Source organism: Manihot esculenta, chromosome 3, assembly GCF_001659605.2.
Source record: "Manihot esculenta cultivar AM560-2 chromosome 3, M.esculenta_v8, whole genome shotgun sequence".
Classification (NCBI taxonomy): Eukaryota; Viridiplantae; Streptophyta; class Magnoliopsida; order Malpighiales; family Euphorbiaceae; genus Manihot; species Manihot esculenta.
The window spans coordinates 17,316,425-17,337,944 of record NC_035163.2 but is presented as its reverse complement, the minus strand read 5'-3'; the positions used below and the strand labels follow the sequence as shown (position 1 = coordinate 17,337,944).

The 21,520-nt window shown below is 33.8% G+C and overlaps 2 protein-coding genes across 3 annotated transcripts; one reads left to right on the top strand and one right to left on the bottom strand.

The window, feature by feature from the left end:
* Window positions 1-341: 341 nt before the first annotated feature.
* Window positions 342-671, bottom strand: LOC110611545. Its single transcript, XM_021751934.1, has one exon. The coding sequence runs from the start codon at window positions 669-671 to the stop codon at window positions 342-344; it is 330 nt and encodes a 109-aa protein (XP_021607626.1).
* A 1,434-nt stretch (window positions 672-2,105) lies between these two features.
* LOC110611306 (lysine--tRNA ligase, chloroplastic/mitochondrial) lies at window positions 2,106-21,012 on the top strand. 2 transcript variants are annotated; one of them, XM_021751545.2, is made up of 15 exons: window positions 2,106-2,431; window positions 2,852-3,070; window positions 3,948-4,059; window positions 4,269-4,377; window positions 4,586-4,643; window positions 6,173-6,241; window positions 7,025-7,132; window positions 14,014-14,106; window positions 14,229-14,333; window positions 14,464-14,670; window positions 14,869-14,963; window positions 15,856-15,946; window positions 19,549-19,725; window positions 20,598-20,690; window positions 20,822-21,012. In XM_021751545.2, exons 1-14 carry the CDS (start codon window positions 2,189-2,191, stop codon window positions 20,688-20,690), a joined length of 1,779 nt encoding a protein of 592 aa, XP_021607237.1. In that variant the 5' UTR covers window positions 2,106-2,188; the 3' UTR covers window positions 20,822-21,012. The 2 variants fall into 2 exon arrangements, with proteins under 2 accessions (XP_021607237.1, XP_021607235.1); XM_021751543.2 differs by having other exon boundaries at window positions 20,598-20,707.
* Window positions 21,013-21,520: the final 508 nt, after the last annotated feature.

Here is a 21,520-nt window from a genome sequence, read left to right as displayed (position 1 = left end):
AGAATCTAAAAAAGAAGCCATAGAGCAAGATCAATATTTTATAAGCAGAATAGTACCAATTAAAAAGAGAAAAAGCACAAGAAGAAGAACCCACATAATCAGATTCTAACAGCTAAAATCCATCACCTAATAGAGCAATTTCCCCCATTAGCCAAAGGATTACAGGCTCCCATAATTACCAAATAATAATAATAATAATTGTAATAGCAGTTAAATAAAAATCAAATGAATATATAAAAATCAAAATTACTAAAGGGAAATCAAAGTCCAAAGGAACAGAAAGAAAGAGTTACTGTACACAAAGGGGAGAAATTGGAGAAGGAAGACCCATCATCAGTGAATTAATCAGAGTGAGAGTCGTGGTAGTAGTAACCAAGATCAAGGGAGGAGGAAGAAGAAGAAGAAGCAGGACCATGATGAAACTGAGGTTGATCATCATCACCAGATGAAGAGTAGTAAGAGTAAGGGTAGAATGAATCAGGAGAAGGAAGGCACAGAAAAGTCCAAAGCCAAAGAGCAAAACTACCCAATTGCTGGAGAGGAAAGCAACAGATGAGATCAAGAAGCTGGTGGCTGCTTAGACGGTCCTGGAGTTGAATGCGAGTTATTTGCTGCCATGCGTCGGCTGATATGTGAGCAACTGAAACTATTATGGAGCTGCTGAACACCATTGCTTCTCTTTCTTCTTCTTCTTCTAACGATGATGATGATGATAATTATTCGTGGGTTCGTTTCTCTGTTGGCTGTTGGCTTTGCAGCATTTTTGTTAGCAAAATCAATCTCTGAACAGAAAAGTAAAAGAGAAGGGCTAGAGTGCTAAAGTTGTTATTATTTCTTTTGAATTTATACTCATCAGCTATTTAGTTTAGATGATTGAAAAAATAAAAGTATTCTTCATAAATTAATATGAAGAAATAAAAAATAATTTTAATGTTAATTACATTTTCTTTTTAAAAGATAAAATTTAAATATTTTCGAATATTAAAAATTTTAAAATATTAATAATTGAGTTTGTAAATAGTTGATGATGGATAATTAAACCCATTAAAATTAAATCTGGTAATTTTTATTAATTTTTAAATACAATTATTTTTCTTATTTTGTTCTTTATTACATTACATTAGTTTTTTAAAATTTATTAATTAAAAATTTTTATGTCTTCAATTTATTTTTTAATATTAAATTTGAGAGTGATCTATCCTCTATTCAATGTTAACAAAGAGAAAATAAATAAAAAAATATTTTCTTTCCTTTTCTTTCTCCATTTCTCATAAATGAAGAAAGTGAAACCAAGGTAGTTGGGTTAGATAATAAGTTGGGCCTGAATTAGGAGCTAATTCTTATAAAGCTATATTCGTAAGAGTCAGAATTCTGTGAGTTGAGTGTAAAATTGAATCTAATTAAATAAATTAAAAATTAAAATTTTAATATTTATAAAAATTAAATTGAATTAATTTAATTTGATTTGATAAATTTAAATTTTTAATAAATTTTTTTATTTTTTATATTTTATTTTTAATATTTTAAATTTTAATTAAAATATTATAATTTTAATATAATTTAATTACTATATTATTAAAAATAATATATTATTATCACTAATTAATCGATTTGATTTGATTTTTTTAATTTTTTATTAAAATTAATTGAAATTTTTAAAATTAAAAATTAAATCGAAATAAAATAAATAAAAAATAAAACTCAAATTTTAAATTAATTTAATTAGATTAAATTTTTTAATTTAAATCAAATACTATTATATCTAACTTCGTCAATCACAAAAAAACTATTTCATTATTAAAATTTCTAAAAAATCTTTTTAAAAAATTCAATTTTTTATATCAATTTATATTTTACATTTTATAATAATTTAATTTCTCTAATTTTATTATTTGAGTTACTTAAATAAGAGTTGGTTTTTTAATTTATAGTCTATTTAATACAAAAATATTTTTAAATAATAGAAGAAATTTCATATATTAAATTTTTTAATTAAATTTTAGAGTGTATATTCTAAATTATTATTATTATTTTTGTTTACAGTTGAATTATTATTATTATTATTTTCCTGTATATTGCAAATTTTAGAAATGCTGGCAGTCGGCTACTACACAGCACATAGATAAAATACGAAAAGCAGCAGCAGCAGCAGCAGCCACAGCGAGAGGGTGAGAGGCAGACACCGCAGATGGAGGCTCTTAAAGCCTGGACCCTCTCTTCTAAGCCCTTTCGCCACCTCCTCCACTTCGCCTCTTCCACCACCAGAACCAGGCCTTGCTACTCTACTCTGGTTCTCCGCTCTTCCACCAAACCCTCCGCTCCCGCATCCACCTCCTCCAGGGTCGCTGGTCGCAACCGCAGGTCATCGTCCTCCTCTTCTTCTTCCTCCACATCAGACCGAGAGGCTGTCCGGGCCATTAGGCTTAAAAAGGTTCTAACAGTTTGATTCTCCTCGTAGTTAATATCTGATTTTGTGTTCAAATTCGTCCTCATTTTATGCATAGGACTCAACTTTGTATCAGTAATCAGGCTCTGTTTGGCTCCTGAGAAAATTGAGCTTTGTGGGCACTTCTGTTGTATGGAAGAAAATTTTGCTTATTTAGTTATCAGATTCATTCGTCCTGTGGTTCTCTCTCTGTAGTGCATTGTGGGCTTTGGATTGTAATGTGGTTGATATTAGATTTTCTACCGCAGTTATGTTATACAGATCAGACATTATCATTATGTGGGAAGTGGGAGCATAAAAGAATTTAGAATTTTGGATAATAATATTTAAAAGGTTTTGGATTAAATGACTAAGTTTTTTTTCTCAGTTTTTGATGTTAGAAACTTTTCGCCTCTTATTTCACAGGTTGAAGAATTGAGAAGCAAAGGCCTTGAACCCTACGCCTATAAGTGGGATAGGACTCATACGGCAAATCAATTACAAGAAATATACAAGCATCTAGCCAATGGTGAAGAGTCAAGTGATGTGAGTGATCCTGTGTCTATAGCAGGCAGAATTGTTGCTCGCAGAGCATTTGGAAAGCTTGCCTTTTTGACACTAAGAGATGACTCGGGAACCATTCAGGTTGGCCTTTCACTTGCATTTGCTAATGTCTCCAATGATTTGTGATTTGATACCACTTTAGTTTAATGCATCATTCTTCTTTACTAAATGCGTGGTTTATATTCATATCAATGGTGTTTAACAGAAAAACTAATTTGAAGTCTAATTTTTGGGTTATTTTGCTCTTCTGATTTTCTACTCATGTACATTTTGTTTTTCCATTTATGTTTTGAGTAATTTTTAATTGGTCTCATACTTGGTCATAACATATTTTACTTCTACTTTTAAATAGTTTATATTAATGAAGATGAAGCCCAAAGTCATTTGGGCTTATTTTTAAGATGCCTTCTTTTGTGCTGCTGCATGTCATAGTCTGATAGTCAAGACTATCATCTTACTAGAAAAGCTTGAGAAAGCTATTTGACTTGGCAAATATTATCATCTTCATGTGGAGCTCCTTTTTCCATTAATCACTTAAGCAGCTTCATGATGAAGTAGTTGGTTTTGTTTAGTAGCTGATGCTGTGTTATCTACTGTTGCTAAATATATTAACATGATGTGCATAGTCAGTTTAGATGATGCATGGAAGTGAAGGCTATTTTCATGAACCTGGACATGGTGATTATTAGTTGCCTGTTGGTTATACTTTTTTACTGCTGAGTTTCATTGTTTCTTTTGGCCCATGTCTTATTCTTGTTTCTAATGACTTCAGAGAATTGCCAGTTACTTTTAATTAATGTATCAGTATGAAATTCTTATTTGATGGTTTGAGCTTACTATTGTTTGATCTTTCCATGCTTTTCCTTCTTAGTCTGATGAGATAAGTTGTAGTTGGATTCCCAAATTCCTTTTCACCAAACGGTGATGTTCTTCTTAGTTTAGCTTTCTTTTCTTGTAGCTTTACTGTGAGAAGGAAAGGCTCTTAAATGGTCAGTTTGAGCAATTGAAGACGCATGTTGATATTGGTGATATATTGGGTGCTAGTGGTTCAATGAAGCGAACTGAGAAAGGTGAACTTCCGAACATGGAAATAATTTGAGGGAGTTGAGCATTCTTTGAATATTTTTTGTGTAGTTTCCTTTATTTTTTCGGCTTGGGGTGCATTGGAAAATGGAGAATGTTAGACTTCCTGAACTCAGCAAGGCTGCTTATATTAGTTCTGACTATGATCTAGCATCCTTTGTTCAAATGTCATTTGCATTCCTGGTTTACCTTTCAGGTGAGCTTTCAGTTTGTGTTAATTCTTTCACTATTCTTACAAAATCCCTACTTCCGCTGCCGGACAAATATCATGGCCTAACTGATGTAGATAAGCGTTACCGCCAAAGGTGACTTTTGTTTTCTACTCTTAAACCTTTTCATTAAATACTTAGCCTGAGTTGTATAATGGCATATCAGATTACCTTTTACAGGACATCTTTTTCTGAAATAAAAGTTACATGCACTTTGTACGTGTTTGTATTTAATTGTTTGCATTTTTTTAAAATTTTTTTGAGATTGTCACTTATCTTCTACAATAATTGTTTTCAATGTTAGATATGTTGATATGATTGCAAATCCTGAAGTTGCTGATGTCTTTCGTAAAAGAGCTAAGGTGGATTATCTTCATTTCTCATCTTTTTATTGTTTTTTGCTTTACTGTTTTGTTGAACTTAAATTTTTACAACTTTAACTTTCATGATTTTCTGTATAGTTCAATCCCTTTTTTCCATTATATTTCTTGATCATGACATTGAGCTTTAGACCTTAATGAAGATTAGGTTAACTTTAAATCAAGCAATTAAGTTCAAAATTTAATAGTGTTAGAATGTTCCTAGAATATTCTGTTATCAATTTGGTATAGTAAAATGGAAAGAACTAGAAATTATTGCTTTATATTTGAATTATGAAAATAACATTTTTAATTTAGACCCAGATTTGTTCATTATTACAAACCCAAAGCACACAAAAAGAAAAGGCTTCATTCAGAAGATGCAAAATACATGACGAAAAAAAGAGTCAATTCCAAACAAACGAGAGCCTATTAAGCTGAATTGGGAAAACTTTATACTTAGGAAATAAATTGGTTCCAAATCAAAAGATTATTCATTTGTTTGAAGAATCATATATCCCTTGGTGTTCTTTGCTAAACCTGTACCTAGAGGTGGCGAAAACCTGGTGGCAGGATTGGAGTTTTTGGGGTGGGGAGAGGGCAGTGGTGAGAGATGGATGTGGGGGAGCAGTGGTGAGGAGAGGCAAGATTGAACAAATACAAAAAACATGCACCAAGCCGTTTATGTTAGGATCCCTGGCAGGAAAGATGAGTATGCATAATGTGCGACTGGGTGAGAGCTATTCTCCACCGTGCCAAGCCATTTTGGCAACCAAGTCCATCACCATCACTGCCTCTAGCAGTATCTATATCCTTCTCATCTCCCTTTCCTCTCTCCTTGACCAGATCAACCACAGGAGAACACTACCAGAGCCATGGCTGTGCTAAACCTATAGCAGCTGGGTTTAGGATTTAAGGGTCAATTCTAGGATATATGATTAGACATTGGTGTTAATAAATTGGGTTTTCGGTTTTGACTTTTGAATCTTGGAGGCAGAAGAAGTATGGGTAGATTTTTTATTGGCTTTTTATTTTTTTTATAAAAACAATTAACTAAGAATTTTTAAATTAAAGATATTACTTTTTAAAATTTAAATATAAAACAATAATTTTTTAAAAGTTGTTTCTGTTTCACTTTACAATTGATATTAGAATGTTTTAACACACTTTAAAAGTTGATGTTGATTGCTTGATTTAAGAAACTAAAGGGTTCTAATTGAATAGGGAAAAAACAACCTGTGTGGAACTGTGACCCAACGTCAGGACTGAATTGATCCTTAAGTCTACCATAATCACTTTCTATCACCATGCTTTATGGATGTTTTGAGAAGATCTTTACATTGTCTAAATCTCAAACTCTGTGTGGGGACCTCAGCCCCCTTCGGTTTTCTGCTTTTAAATACTCTCAAGTCCCAACAATTTTGATCACAAGAAATTTTGATCCTCGGGTTGAGACCGCATCAAATCTGTTATCCTTTTGCTTCTTATGGTTTAGTAATAGAATAATAATTATCTTACCTCTCTTTTGGCAGATTGTTTCTGAGATTCGGAAGACAGTGGAATCATTAGGTTTTGTTGAAGTTGAAACTCCAGTTCTACAGGTTTCTTACCTTCTTCATAGTGCCTTTTGTCTTAACATCTTTTTGTCGAAGTGGGTATGTTCATATTTGGAGCAAAAATAATATATATTTTTCTTTTCCAAACTAAAGTTCTTTTTTTTTTGTATTTGATTTACATATTTCACTGGAGCTTTGAACATAATTAAAGAGCTTCCATTGGGTTTTCTTTTCATGAGTAATTGCTAATATCCTAGCTGCCATCATTTACAAAGGCAAAGTGACAATATTAGGAAGAGATGGGATTTGAACCCCAATGTTGTTGGAGGGGTTTTTAAGGAAGTATTCTTATGCGAATCAGTTGCAGAAGTGCTCAGCTTGATAGATCATTGGTGCAGTTCATTGCTTTGATGTAATCAGGGTTATTATTATACATGGCATTGTAAATACACTTGAAATATTTGTGGAGAGGAAGGGTCACATAGTACTAAGTCCATGTTCTTATTCTACTGTACCCGCTGTGGGAAGTGATTTGTGATTTTATTGGTTGCTAACAGGTTAACCAAGACATCGAGTAAAGATTATCCAATAAAAGATGTTTGCTCTGAATTTACTGCTGAAAACTTAAACGTTTGATGCTTCATATAGATCATCTAAACTGAGTTGAGAGGGTGTATATATGTTATCTTGTCCCAACTAGTTTTTTCTTTTCCCTAACAGTTTTTTTTTATCATTCTGCTAAACGTCAAGAATATCTTCATCACTTAGACATATTTTTTGTCTGATCTGCATTTGGAACATGGCTTTTAATTTATTTTTATCTACTAGGGAGCAGCCGGTGGAGCAGAGGCTAGACCATTTGTAACATATCATAATTCTCTTGGGAGGGATCTTTATCTGAGAATTGCAACTGAACTTCACTTAAAGAGAATGTTGGTGAGGTTTTATTCAACTTTTTTAAGCTTTGAAAATTAATTCATTAATGCCTTTTCTCTTCCTTCTTTCTATATATACATCAGAATTTTTATTTTGTTTTTGTTTTTACCTTTTTATGTGCAAAAGAACATCCACCTTCTCATTTGTGGAAGCCTTTAGGTGTAATGTTTTGTCGTTTTAGGTGTTTTTTTGTAGGTTCCTCTCTTTGTTGAGTTCATTTGAGTGTGGGTCCCATATTATGGGTCTTGCTGGTTATTACTTTGAAAATACTCAAGTAAGCTTTAATCAATTAAGGATGGCTATATGATCATTTTCCTCCACTCTGTCTGGTTTGAGCTATCTATTCATTTCACTTAGAAAGATCAAGGGCCACAATCTTTTTCACTACTCCTAGTGGTTTTTTTTTTCACACTAAGTCTTTGTTGTCTTCATTCTACATCTTTCTGGCTGTTAGAGCCTTTCGGTGTCCTTATTAATCTTGAACATAAAGATTCTTCCTTGAAGAATTTTGGAGAATTTTAAGAGTATTCTTGTATTTTTCTCTTAATATTTACAAGGATTTACATGCCTATTTATACAGAGAGGATTACAACTAAAAATAAAACAAATAATCAAATAATTACAATGATAATTAAGGATCATAATTTGTGTCTAGAATCAGTAATCATTCAAATCATATTACTAGAAATCAACAAATAAGTCAAACCTCCCCTCAAGTTGGTGCATAGACGTCACATGCCCAACTTGCAAATCACATTATGATAGGATTACGAGAGGACCTATTGTTGAGCCCTTGAGTAAACACATTTGCAAGCTGTCCGATAGAGGTCACATGAATTAAACTCAAGACACCATATGTTAATTTTTCTTCAATGAAGTGCCAATCAATCTCAATGTGCTTTGTTCGGTCATGTTGAACTGGTTTTTGTGCTAGATCGATGCAATTTTGTTGTCACAATACAAAGTTATCTTATTCTCTCAGCTAACCTCAACTCTTCTAATAACTTCTGCAACCACAAAAGTTCACACACGCCTTAGGCCATTACTTTGTATTCTGCTTCAGTATTTGATCGAGTAGCAACAATTTATTTTTTGGTTTCTTTCCACAACTGTACAGTAGTCGGAGGTTGATCTCCTGTCATCGGTAGATTCTGTCCAATCTGCATCTGTAAAAGCTTCAACTCAGAGGTGATTGTGTTTGGAGTAAAGAAGCTCTTTTCTTGATGCAGATTTTAGGTATCTCCATATGCGAAAGACAGCCTGTATATGAGTCTCTCGAGGATCATGTATGAATTGGCTGATGAAGCTACCAACGTAGGCTATGTTCGATTGAGTGTGTGAGAGATAAATCAATCTCTCAACCAAGCTCTAGTATTTTCCAATATCCACGGACTCATTAGTTCTTGCTTGTATCTTGTAATTACTTTCAATGGGAGATTCTGCTGTTTACACTCCAACGTATCAGTTTTCTCCAAAAGATTCAGAATGTACTTTCTTTGGGAGATAAAGATCCATTTTTCTGATATGGCCACTTCAATACTTAGGAAATATTGAAGCTTCTCTAGATCTTTGATTTCAAATCCTTGAGCCAACAATCTTTTTAGTTGAGCCATTACCACTGTATTATCAACATACATAATAAAACATACATAATAAGAAGGGTGATATTATCTTTGTGATGTTTAATAAACAAGGTGTAGTCAAACATTACTCTGTTGGTAACCAAAATATATTATGACTTTGCTAAGGCTTTTTTTAATTTGCACATCTTTCTTTGTGTTTTCTCGTTAGCAAACCCAGGAGGAATTTCCATGAACGCCTCTTCCTCTAAGTCTCCATGGAGAAATGCGTTCTTCACATTAAAATGCTGTAAGTCCCGGTTCAAGTTGACTGTATAAGATAAAGTCCTGATTGAGTTTATTTTTGCAACTGGGGCAAATGTCTCTTTATAATCGACTCCATAAGTTTGGGTGAGACCTTTAGCAATCTATCTAACCTTAAACCATTCAATTAGACAAGGTCCTATACCTCATTCTTGGCCAGTGCTTTCATCTCTTCAATCATTGTGCCCTTCCATTTACGATCTCTGAGAGTTTCTTTTCAATCCTGTGGAATAGACACAGAAAATAAACAAGGCAAAAACTCTATAAGAGGGAGACAATGAATCATAAGAAATAAAGTTTGAAATAAGTGTTTGTTACATGTTCTGACACCTTTTTTTTATGCAATGGGTTTATCTAAATTATTGGAGCATTCAAGAGTTGAGGATAACTCAGTAATAGAAGAGGAGAAGGATTCTTGACCTTGAGTAGATTGTTTAATAGCTTCTTCTGTCTTGTCTCTCCTTAAATACCTCCTCAAATCTGGCTTATCTAAACGTCTAATTATTTCTCCTTGATCAGACGTCCCCTCCTGTCTACTAGAACTCTCCCTTTGAACTAGACCATTCAGAATCATAGAATTAGGGATGATGTTTTTTTTTTTTTTTTTTATTGTTCTCTTCCTGAAGAGGTGGGTGGGTAATACTGAATTAGGGTTTAGTTTCTCTGAAGGTAACATACAAAATACGTTCTAGATGGAGGGTGACAACCTGTATCCCTTTTGTATCGGAGAATATCCAACAAACACACATTTAAGGACCTTTGAATCCAACTTTTCTATCATCCTAGTATAGACAACAAACACACTCAAATACTTTTGGTGGAACAATATATGAATTCTTTCTTTGCAGAACCTCTGAAGGACTCATAAAGTCAAGGGCCTTGAAGGGCATTCAATTGATAAGATAAACAGATACAAGAACTGCATCTCCCTAATATGCTTCGGGCAAGTTCACGGTGAACAGAAGAGATCAAGCTACCTCCAGAAGTGCCGGTTTTTTCTTTGAGCAACTCCATTTTGTGCACTAATATAGGAACAACTTGTCTGGTGTACTATCCTATTGGATTCCAAATAAGCAGAAAATTGACTATTCATATATTCTCTTCCATTATCGGTTCTCAAAATTTTTACTTTAGCATCAAATTGAGTATAAAATCATTTTGTGAAAAGATTGAAAATAAAAAAAAATGATTTTTTAGCTTTAATCAAATATACTCAAGTCATCTTAGTATAACAATCAATAAAGATTATCCGATAAGGAGATAGTTTGAGTAGGTCTCCAAATATCAGAATTAATATTTATAAAAGAAATTTGGCATTTATTATGATTCAAAGGATATGAGTTTCTAGTGTGCTTAGCATACTCGCAAGTATCACAAAATAACCAATTAAATCGAGTTCTAGCAAACAAACTGGGATAAAGTTTTTCTAAGACAAAAAAGATGGATGTCCTAACCGCCTGTGCCACTGTATTATTTCTTGATTGGCATCCTTATTCTCTTCAAAACAGGCTTGAGATACCATAGAACTTGGATCACCTTCCACAGGTATAAGCCATTATGTAGTCTGTTGAATCCCACATCGGTTGTGGAAAGAGGTAATGTGCCCTTTATATGAGCTATAGGCACTCCTCGCGTGAAGGGGTGTGTTGAATCCCACATCGGTTGTGGAAAGGGGTAATGTGCCCCTTATATGAGTCATAGGCACTCCTCCCTCCTAAGCTAGCTTTTGGGGTGAGTCATAGGCCTAGCCTAAATTTAACACAGTCTACTGCCAATTCTCTTTCCTGTGTGAAGGTGTGTGAAGGTGTGTGAAGGTCCTGAAATAACACAATGATAATTTAACATTGGGTGCACAAATAACATAACTTGTTACGGATATAAAAGTAAAAGAGATATCAACAATTATGACATTGTGTTCTAACCATAGAAAAGGAAAATAATTGAAAAAATTTTTAGAAGAGCCTGTCATGTGCCTATTCGCATCAGGATTAATAATCCATGGGACAATATCAAGAGGAGAACCATTACCTTCACAAAGTTAGATATGGCACCAGATGAGGACGAGGTATCAATACGAGATAAGAGGCTTGAGACTTTGAATTTCATTAGAGAAAAGGAACTCAACAACAATTGTCTTCTTAGAGGGCTCCTCTACAGTTTCTGATAAATTAGTTTGACCTCTAGTGGGACAACCATGTAACTTCCAGCAAGTCTCCCTAGCATGTTTTGGTTTCCCACAATAGTCACAATGCAAGTGGTCTTTCTCAGAATTAGGAAGCTGCGGGGTGCTTAAACTAGTAGGTAACTCAACCTTTTCAACTGGTGCAGTATAGAGCATAGCATGTCGGCGACTCTTCTCTTGTTGAACATGGGCATGTGCCTTTTCTAGTGAAGGAAAAGGGTTTTACCCAAAACTTGGACTCGAATTAGATCATATTCATTATTTGGGCCTATAAGAAAATCATAAACCTACTCTTTTTCAATCATTTTTCGCAATTTGACCAGTACAGTCTGCCTTGAAGTGCGCTGATAGTAGTCAAGCTTCTGCCATAAGCCACTTAGCTCAGAATAAAATTGGAAGGAAGACGGTCATTTTTCTCTGCTTAGTGCCATAGATCTTATTCCGAATATCATAAATCTAGGCATCATTCCTAATCTTGGAATAAGTCAAGGACAATGCCTTTCATATCTTTGCAGCAATATCAAATAATAAATAGGGTTTAGAGATATGAGGTTGTATGGAGTTAAGCAATCATGTCATAACAAGACAGTTATCTGAGTCCCATTGAGGGAAATGTGGATCACTCTCATCCGGTTGCTTTTTTTTTACTAGTGATATAACCCTGTAGTCCTTTAGCCTTGATAAACAACAAACATGCTCGACCAAGCAAAATAATTGTTTTCATCAAGTTTTATTGGACTAATTTGCAAGGAAGGATTATCAGAATTAGGAATTGATATTTTTTTTTTACCTTTTGCTATGATAAAAAGAATGAACCGTGAAAAAATAGGAGTTATCCAAGGTTGTGTATAAAAGAGAGCCTAACCATGAACAGGTCGAAATCGGCGCATGCCTTGGGAAGGAGATGTGCGTGAGCCTCACGAGTGTGGGATTTCGGCGTCACGGGATAGTCGGTCGGCGACTCTGCGGGTGGCGGCGTTGAGATGAAAAGAGGCCCCTAAATAGGGCAGTACCAAAATAGTAGATCCAGTGTTTGGAAATCCTAAAAGGAAAAAATTAAATTGAAATTCTAAAATCAGCAAAAAATTCTGATACTACTAAGAATTTTGGAGAATTTTATAGTATTTTTGTATTTTTCTCTTAATTTTTACAAGGACTTACATGCCCATTCATATATAAAGGATTACAACTAAAAAGGAAACAAATAATTAAATAATTACAAAGATAATTAAGAATCCTAATTTGTGTCTAGAATCAGTAACCAATCAAATCATATCACTAGAAATCAGCAAATAAGTTAACATTCCTAATTTCCTATATGCTGTAAAGAACTGAATCATTTAGTCCACTAACTCCTATCTCGTCTTTTGCAAGTTTTACATGTAGGGCTTCAGTTTTGAGTCTTTTTTTTTTCCTCCCAAATTTATGAGTTATTACTGGACTGCTTTCTTCTATGAGCTTGATTCTGAGTAAAAGGCTATTATATAGTTTAAAATCTTGGACTCAAAGCCAAGATTAAGAACTTAAAGGTTATAGGTTTGAGAGCAACAACTTCATGCAAGATTGTTGGGTAGGACCGTCTCTAGAGTTCCATACCCTAGATTTTGCTGCGTGGGACTTTAAGTCTTATTTTTTTATCTGACTTTTGAATGCCAAGCCATAATGATTTTGTTCCAAAGTTTTTAAAACTTTTCCTGGTCCAAATATTTTATCCATTTCATTATGTATTTTGTTTGGGTAAATTACACTTTAGTCCCTGAATTTTAACGTAATTAACGGATTGGTTTTTATATTTTTAAAATCGAACACTTAAATCCCTATATAATTATTCCGTTCAAATTGGAGGTCCTCCTATTCATAATTCCGTTAGTCAAACGGTTAAAAGGGGAATAAACATATTTCAAATACCTAAAATACCCCCATGAACACTTAATCCTTATAGGTGAGAATTGTATATTGTATAAATTACACTTTGATCCCTAAGTTTTAGCGTAATTGACAGATCAGTCTTTGTATTTTTAAAACTAAATTCTTAACTCCCACTATATTTAATCTGTCTAAAATTACATTTCTTCAATTTACTATAGACATTAGTTCAAAGCTAATGGATAGTCAAACTTTTTCTGAAAGTATAATTTCTTCCTAAAAATTCTCTACAAAAGTTTACAATTTACTTAAAGGTTACTCGGTGTCACTTAAAAATAGCTGAAATTATAAGTATTTTCTAAAAATTTTGAAGTTATAAGTATTGAAATATTTTAATGAATGAAAATCGATGAACAAAAAGTGTTAAAAAATTAGTTAAATGAGATATTATAGATAAAAGTTGATGGGGACTTAAAGTGTTCTTTCAAATAAAAATTAAAGGATCAAAATGTTTAAATTGTAAAAGATGAGGACGGATTGATTATAGAGGGATTTAAGTGTATGATTTTAAAAATATAGGAACTGATTCATTAATTATGCTAGAATTCAAGAGCTCAAGTGTAGTTTATCCATTTAAGGGTAATAAAGACATTTTCACATTTTTAATGGCAAAAATTGATGGAGGGGCCTTTAATTTGAACGGACTGATTATAGAGGAATTTAAGTGTTTGGTTTTAAAAATATAAGGATCGATCTGTTAATTATACTAAAACTCAGGAATCAAAGTGTAATTTATACATTTTGTTTTTATCAGACTTTGATGTTGAATAAAGTATTGCCTCCTAGTGTTTTTTTTTCTCCATTAGTAGGGTTTTCTTTTTTTTTTTTTTGGTGTTTTGATTGGCGCCTTTGTTTATATCCTCTAGAAGATCTTTGTTCTGTAACAACAGGTTGGAGGATTTGAGAAAGTATATGAGATTGGCAGAATATTCCGAAATGAGGGCATTTCAACTCGTCATAATCCAGAGTTTACCACAATAGAGGTAGTCTCTTTGAGATTTGATGCCTACTCTATGTTCACATTATAAATTTCATACATTTCATCCTAACTTTTTATTTTTACTTGGTGGAACTCTGATCAATGTTGTTACTAGCCTGATCTTAGATGTATGAAGCATTTTCAGACTACCAAAGCATGATGAACATGGCAGAGGAAATTGTCACTCGCTGTGCTCTTGCTGTTCATGGGAAGCTTACTATTGAATACCAGGTCCTGGTGCAGTGCCTCTATAATACATCAAACGATTTGTGAAGAATTGTTTCATGTCTTGGTATTTGTTAGTATCTGAAAGTGATTGCTGGTAGGTTGACAAAAAGCTTGTGGAAATACATTATTGCAGGGGATAGAGATTTGTCTGGAGCAGCCTTGGAGGAGGGAAACTATGCACAATCTTGTAAAAGAGGTCACTGGGATTGATTTCAGTGAGTTGAGTAATAATCTAAAACAAGCTAAAGATGCTACTTTGAAGACACTTGGATCTGTGCTTGAAAATAAAGACAAATCTGCCATCGAACTGTCCCCTTCTGTTGGCCACCTCCTGAATGAGGTAAATATATTATCACTGATACTATGTACTTCCATGTAGAATTCTCTAACTAGTTACAGCCTTGCAGGCTGTTGGTTTTATTATAATGCTGACACTAGATTGTTTCTTATGGCATACTATTGTTTGCTTTCCATTTTGTTAGTACTTGTTAATTGCTTCTCCAAATCTCTTAAGATTATAATTTACTTTAATGTCCAGGTTTTTGAAATTGTTGTGGAGCCAAAGCTTGTGCAACCCACATTCGTTTTGGACTATCCTATTGAGATATCTCCTTTAGCCAAACCACATCGAAGGTAAACAAATTTCACCCAGAACAGAATTTCTTCTTTTTCCATTGTTCTGAAATCTGTTGGTATTTGTTGCCAAATGTTGACATTTATTCATCTTTTTTGGCGTCTCATTCAAAATTTTCCTCTTAATTCATGATTATCTTGCCAATGCCCAATATACTGGAGTGATTCCATGTAGGAGCATCTCTAGTTGCTCATTTCTTCTGCATGTCTGATTTAACTTGCACATATCGGTCCCTTTTTTTTTTTTGGGCAGAATACATCTTTACATTCCTGAATTGTTTCAAAAAAATTCTTGACCTCGTGCTTCTAGTTAATAGGTAGTGTGAATCTTCTAAACTATTCTTGGACCAATTTGAATGTATAGAGGAGAGTTAAGTATAGGAAATATGAGAAGAGTTTCAATTGTAGAATTTATACATTGTGCATGATTATTGTTGTTCGATTATTGTCTACTAATGGAGAATGCAACAACTTAGGGCTTGTGATACATGTCAGTGTGATTGTGTTTTATGTTACCTTGCTAGGATTGCGAGGTAATCTTAATTCCACTTTTAAATAGTTCAGTAGTTATATCATGAGGCATTTTCAAAATTCAGGATACTACGAGGATTTTTTTAATAAAGTTTTCGAGTGCAAAATATGTAGTTAGCCTTTTCTTTTTTCTGTTATCTACATTACATTAGATATAGATTTGCCTCTATTACTAAAATGCAATGTTTTAAAGATGAGGTTGTGAAACCTTAGTATAAAGAAAAAAAAAGGCTATAAGTTGATGAGGTGAATAAAGAAATGCTGCTTGCTTTATGCATGAAGCCCTTGAATGCGTCTCTTTGGATTTCTTTTTTCTTTATATTTTTTATCTTTTGGTAAGTTTATTGTTCCTTCACAACAGGCACATAGGCTTGACTGAGAGATTTGAACTCTTCATCTGTGGCCGTGAATTGGCCAACGCATTTTCTGAATTGACTGATCCTATGGATCAGGTAAGTATTTTCACAGTTTGTGATGTAAATTTTGCATCCTACACTTAGGAAAGGGAAAATTTACAATTTTGTTCCTAGGTTATATTACTAATCGTGAAATGGTTCCTGAATTTTGAAAATTGAACGATTTAGTCCCTCAGTTTTAATTCCATCACCGTAGAAAGTTCCTCTGTCCATTTTAAATTCAACTTGCCGTTAATTTCAATAGTCTAAAGAGAGAGCACACATTTAGTGACAAAAATCCCCTCCTCTCCCCCTCTTTCACTCTCCCTCTATCCATTCCTTAAGCAATTTCATTGTTTCTAATGTGTTTTATAAAAATAAAGAGAAAGTTATGATCTTATTATTAGAAATGAGAATAGGACATTTACATACAAAGTGAATACGTTGAAGGAATGAATCTCCCAGCAGTTGAGTTAGAAAGATCCAATCGCTTCTGTCCGGCATTTGATGTCCCAAATCACTCCACATATCACCCAACCTCTTTGCCATCCTCCTCTGCTTTACCTTGCTCTTGCTGCTTTGTTTACTAGGACTATCATTAGCATTTTGTCCAGCACCTGGTATGCATTTTGTGACTGCTCTACTTTATTAATCATCAAAACAAACATAGCAAGGGAAAGCTCAAAGCTATTCCCAATACAACTAGTAAACGCAAGCAGCACCAAAGCAAAAGTGATGCCAATTGAAACTTAAAACCAATTGTTAAGGAACTGTCACCGTGGCAACCAAATGCTACTGCTTTTGCACTACTACTTTCCTTGCTTGATAAGTTGCTATTTCTGTTGCTTACAAGGGTTGTTATTAACATTTTATCTAGCACCTGGAGCAACTCACTCCTTGCTTTATACCCATCTATGACTTTCCTTGCTCTGCTTCTGTACCATCATGGACAATAGAGTGCAGTGCAGAGGCACCTTAATCTCTTGGTGAATCTTATCAGTACTCTGACCTGGAGGCTTGTATTGTGATATATCTTGCCTCAAGCTTGAAAGAGATCCCAGTATGATTCCCCAACATGAGCTGATGGACCCATACGACTCTCTACCACTGCGCTCTTAATGGCAATGTCAATCATAACTTGCTGGGAAAATCTAATTTTACCAAGATTAAGGAAACCGATATGGTGAAAAAAAAAACATTGGTGATCATACAAAATTGAAAGCACAAGGAAAGAACATAAGATCAGAATACTAATAAAAATCATAATGACTTGGAATAGGAAGGGCTAGTCAATTTACCAAAATCTGATGTTAAAACAGCCTTGCATAAATACAAAACTCTCTTGCTCACCATCTTTATTCACTATGAAAAAAACCACCTCTGCTGCTGGATAAATACGAGCAACAGGACTGAGAAAGTCAAATGTCTTCAGAAACTACTACAATTTTGATGGAGTCAAAACTGAGGGACTAAATAGTTCAATTTCCAAAGCCAAGGGACCATTTCGTATTAATAGTAAAACTCAGGGACAAAATTATAAATTTTTCAAGGGAAAAAGCCCGTGTAGACAAGGAGTCAATGTGCTATTTTGAGTTCTGTCTTTAAAGTAACTTTTTGTTGCTAAACTGATTTGTTATGGTTCTATCATTATCGATATATATGTATATATTATTTTTTTCCCTGTACTTTTTCTGCAATGCTGGGTTGTCATTAGTTGATGTACTAGAAAATGGCAGTGATATTTTTTAAAATATTTGACATGCTCTTTCCTGAACCTCAGAGGGCACCTCAATGGGTTTGTTCTCTCTAATGATCATTGCTGAAGCTTTGACTAGTGTTGGGACATATAAATGAATGATCAATTTGCTGAAGCTTTTCGTCTTGCTGTATTTAGCCTTCTTTTTGGTTTGCTTTGTATCAGATGGTTCAGATCCTTTAACTCTTATCTTTTTTAGTTGGTTGGAAAAGTAGGGGTGTTCATTTGGTCTGTTTAGAAACCAAACTGAAAAAACTGAAAACCAAAAATTTGAGAATTTGCAAAAGCAAGCAAACTGAATTAACGGTTTGTTTCAGTTTGGCCCTTTTGGGCTTTTAGTCTAAAAAATGTTTTTTTTAATCAATTTGAAATTTATATCATGTATAAGTTTCTGGAAAGGAAAATGATTATGTGATTATTTTAAAAGTAATTAGTCTGATCACGTTTATATTCATGCATTGCCAAATTTTCTTGGGTACAATTTATACAAAATGAGAATAATTGAAAAGTGACCTCCATACAAATATCTAAAAGATAACAATGATTTCTCTCATAGTTTGCATGTATAATATATTAAAACCCTTGTACATGCACTTTTCCAAATCGAAATGAACATAGGGAAGTATCTGAAACAAGAATATCAGAGCTGGAAGGAAGGGATCTGATATGCTTTACTAAATAACTCAAGACAAGAACTCTAGAAACAAAGAACTTACAAGACAATTTCTCCCAACAGAAGAACTCTGCCTTACTGAGAAACACTCAGGAATCAGAAAACAAAATACACGATAATCGCTTTCCTATTCCTTATTCTCTATATATAATCTTCTAGCTACCTCTTCACATGATACTTCACCCATTGCCTTCATTCTTGCTGTAATGGTTTGTCCACCTGTCCCTTAATTGATTCCTTAATTGATTTCCTTGATCTTCTAGAATATACCCTCCATGTGGATTTGACCCTTCCATTATTTCCTTGTGTGGTCCCCTCTTCCCTACCAGCTTGTATTTGCTTATCAGTATCATTATATTTTTATCTTCTTCCTCTCTCTCTCTCTCTGTTTTTTTATTTTTTAATTTTATTTTTTTAACCTTAATGACCAAACTGAATAAAGTGAAAAAGCCAATTGCGTCTGTTTGGCTTGCTTGTTTTAGTTGGACCTGAAAAGTCAATAGCCTTGATGGTAAAAATCCATAGGCTTTGAGCTTCTATTTCAGAGGATGAAATAATAGAAGGGTGTAAAAGACCTCCCACTTGGAGAATAGTTCATGATATGGTTGAAACGCGGATACAGGCTAGCTTTTTTTCTTTTTATTTGTCTCGTTATTAAACTGAAAAACTAGTAGCGTGTTTAGTAAAGGACTGTTGGAAATGGTCCGTTGACCATGTGTAAATTGTAAACCTTTGCTTTTAGCTTTGGTGCTCCTTGAAATTCTTCCTTTGGCTGATTAGTTAAACTTTTGGATTAGAAGAATGTAGCATGTTGATTGGACAGTTTTGAAGTGTCAATAAACCTAATTCCCAAACTTGAACTTATGGGTTCACCGATTGTTATTTTGCTGCTGTTCTGATGCTATCTTGTATGCCTCCCATGTACTGCTATTATCCAAATTGAGGCAGAGGCAGCATGCATCATATTTACATGAATCGTGCATCTCTCTCAGTCTCTCTCTCTGTCTCTCTGATCTATTGATTGTCTCATTAGTCTATTAATATGGTCTGTGTTAATGGCCTATGTGAACTTCTACAAACAAATAAGGGAGCCATGTGGGTGGCTTAGCTTTAGTGAGACCCGTAATTCACACAGGACTGGGCTGTGACCCTACATTGCTTCCCTTTTTGTTACATTCTGAATCTTGTAACCAGGTTCGATAAAGGGTTGTTAATGTTTAATTGTGGCAGAGGGGACGCTTGGAAGAGCAAGTGAGGCAGCACAATGAGAAGAGGGCAGCAGCTATTTCAGAATCAGAACGGGCAGAAGAGAGCAAAAATGAACATGAGGATGATTCATATGAAGTCACACTTGATGATGACTTTTTAACTGCCTTGGAATATGGAATGCCTCCTGCTTCTGGAATGGTAATAATCCTTCTAGGATTGCATTTTTCTTTTCAAGGATTATGTGAACGTAAAGGAATGTTTTCTATTGAAAAATATGCTATTACAACCAGCTTCAAATCCTCTGAAAATATGATAAATATTGAATTTGGTTTTCATTGCAGAAAGTTGTTCTTGACTATCAATATATTATTAGATCCTGAGTTGTCCACACACATTGCTCATTTTAAAATGAAAAGTTATGTTGCATTTTCATGCTTGCTGATTTTGCTTGAAGCTTTTTCAGAAGTAACATCAGGCACAAAAAAATATGTTCAATTTTTCTTGATGTTACCATGTTAGATTCAAAGCAGAAGATATTTTTTATAACAAAGGATATTGTTAGAGTATGACTCTAACAAATCAGGGATTTAGGAAGAAAGGATTGAAGAACTGGAAAGAGGAGAAGATTAGGAGAAGAAGAGAAGGATTAGAGAGAGAGAGAGAAAGAGAGAGAGTAGTTGTATTCATGAAACTTCATTGATTACCGCAGGTTCTCTTTACTGATATTTATACATCTCCTACTGTTATAGTAGAGTAGTTACAAGTGGTTACAACAGAAACTATCATTCCGCCTTTCTAACTACTTAACTACCCAAGATCTTTCCAGAATTCCTCTTCTTCTTCCTAAAGTATGTAACAGATATCAATTTTGAATTTCTCAATTTACATAAACTGTGTAGTAATAAGATTTTTAAGCCTTGATTGTTGTATGAAATGATTGGAGGGAGTTGAGTCAAGGTTTAACATATGAAAAGACATTCATGGTCCTGACAAGTTAAAATGGTAGATGCTTTCGCATATATATTATTCTATGCAAATCAAATATTAATGGAAAGATATTGTTTTTTTAGGGACTTGGAATTGACAGGCTGGTGATGCTTTTGACGAACTCTCCTAGTATCCGAGATGTTATTGCTTTTCCTGTGCTCAAGGTTCAGCAATAGGTTGCAATAAAAACCTGGTGGATTGTCTCACTTACTTTGGCAGTGGGGTTAAATATTGTTCAAAGGAAAAAAAAACTTTATCATCTCATTCAGGATTTGTTTACTTATTATTTTACCTCTTTTTCTTTCAGTTAGTTGCTGGGGAAGCACTGGGTGGGGTTTGAGTTCCTCCATATGAAATGAAATTTTGGCTTATTTAGCAAGGCTTTTTATTTTTTCCATAGACTTCAGAAATGCAGTAAGCCTGTTACAATTTATGTTTGCCCTTTGGCATTTTTGGAGGTTTCTCTCCCATTTAGATCAAGAATTTCCGTGATCAAAATCTTTGTATAACATTCTTCCAAGACTTTTGCTCTTAGTTGAAAAGCGATCAAAATCTCTTGCATGCATAATTAACTTTCAGCTTAACAAAACCCATTCACTCTCATCTTTTCTTTCTCACATAAAAACACTATTTTCTCTTTCATTAATTGCTTCATTTTTTTCTTCTCCCTCGGAAAATCCAAAATTTCTTCTAAATTCTCCTCTTTTTGTCCCTATAATTTCCATATACTTAAATAATATATTACCTTTATTTTAATTCCAACTTTGAGTTTTGATACTCAGTTCTCCCCTTTTTGTCTCTATAATTTCCATATGCTTACCCAATAATACATGACCCTTCTTCTAATGTTATCTGTAATATCAAAATAAGAATTATTTAGTCTCTATAAGTTATGAGAAGTTTAAGTAGTAAACAATTTGAAAGGATACGGACTACCTAATGTATTTTTAAAAATAAAGAGAGTATTAATCCAAAATTTATTAAGAAATTTAATAATAAAATAAAT

What these genes read in the sequence shown, in the direction of transcription:
- LOC110611545 (XM_021751934.1), bottom strand. Translation starts at nt 671, where the DNA reads ATGGTGTTCAGCAGCTCCATAATAGTTTCAGTTGCTCACATATCAGCC.
- LOC110611306 (XM_021751545.2), top strand. Translation starts at nt 2,189, where the DNA reads ATGGAGGCTCTTAAAGCCTGGACCCTCTCTTCTAAGCCCTTTCGCCAC. An exon ending in TTGGCCACCTCCTGAATGAG is followed by an intron (nt 14,671 to 14,868) that starts GTAAATATATTA and finishes TTTAATGTCCAG; the next exon opens with GTTTTTGAAATTGTTGTGGA. An exon ending in TTAGCCAAACCACATCGAAG is followed by an intron (nt 14,964 to 15,855) that starts GTAAACAAATTT and finishes CCTTCACAACAG; the next exon opens with GCACATAGGCTTGACTGAGA.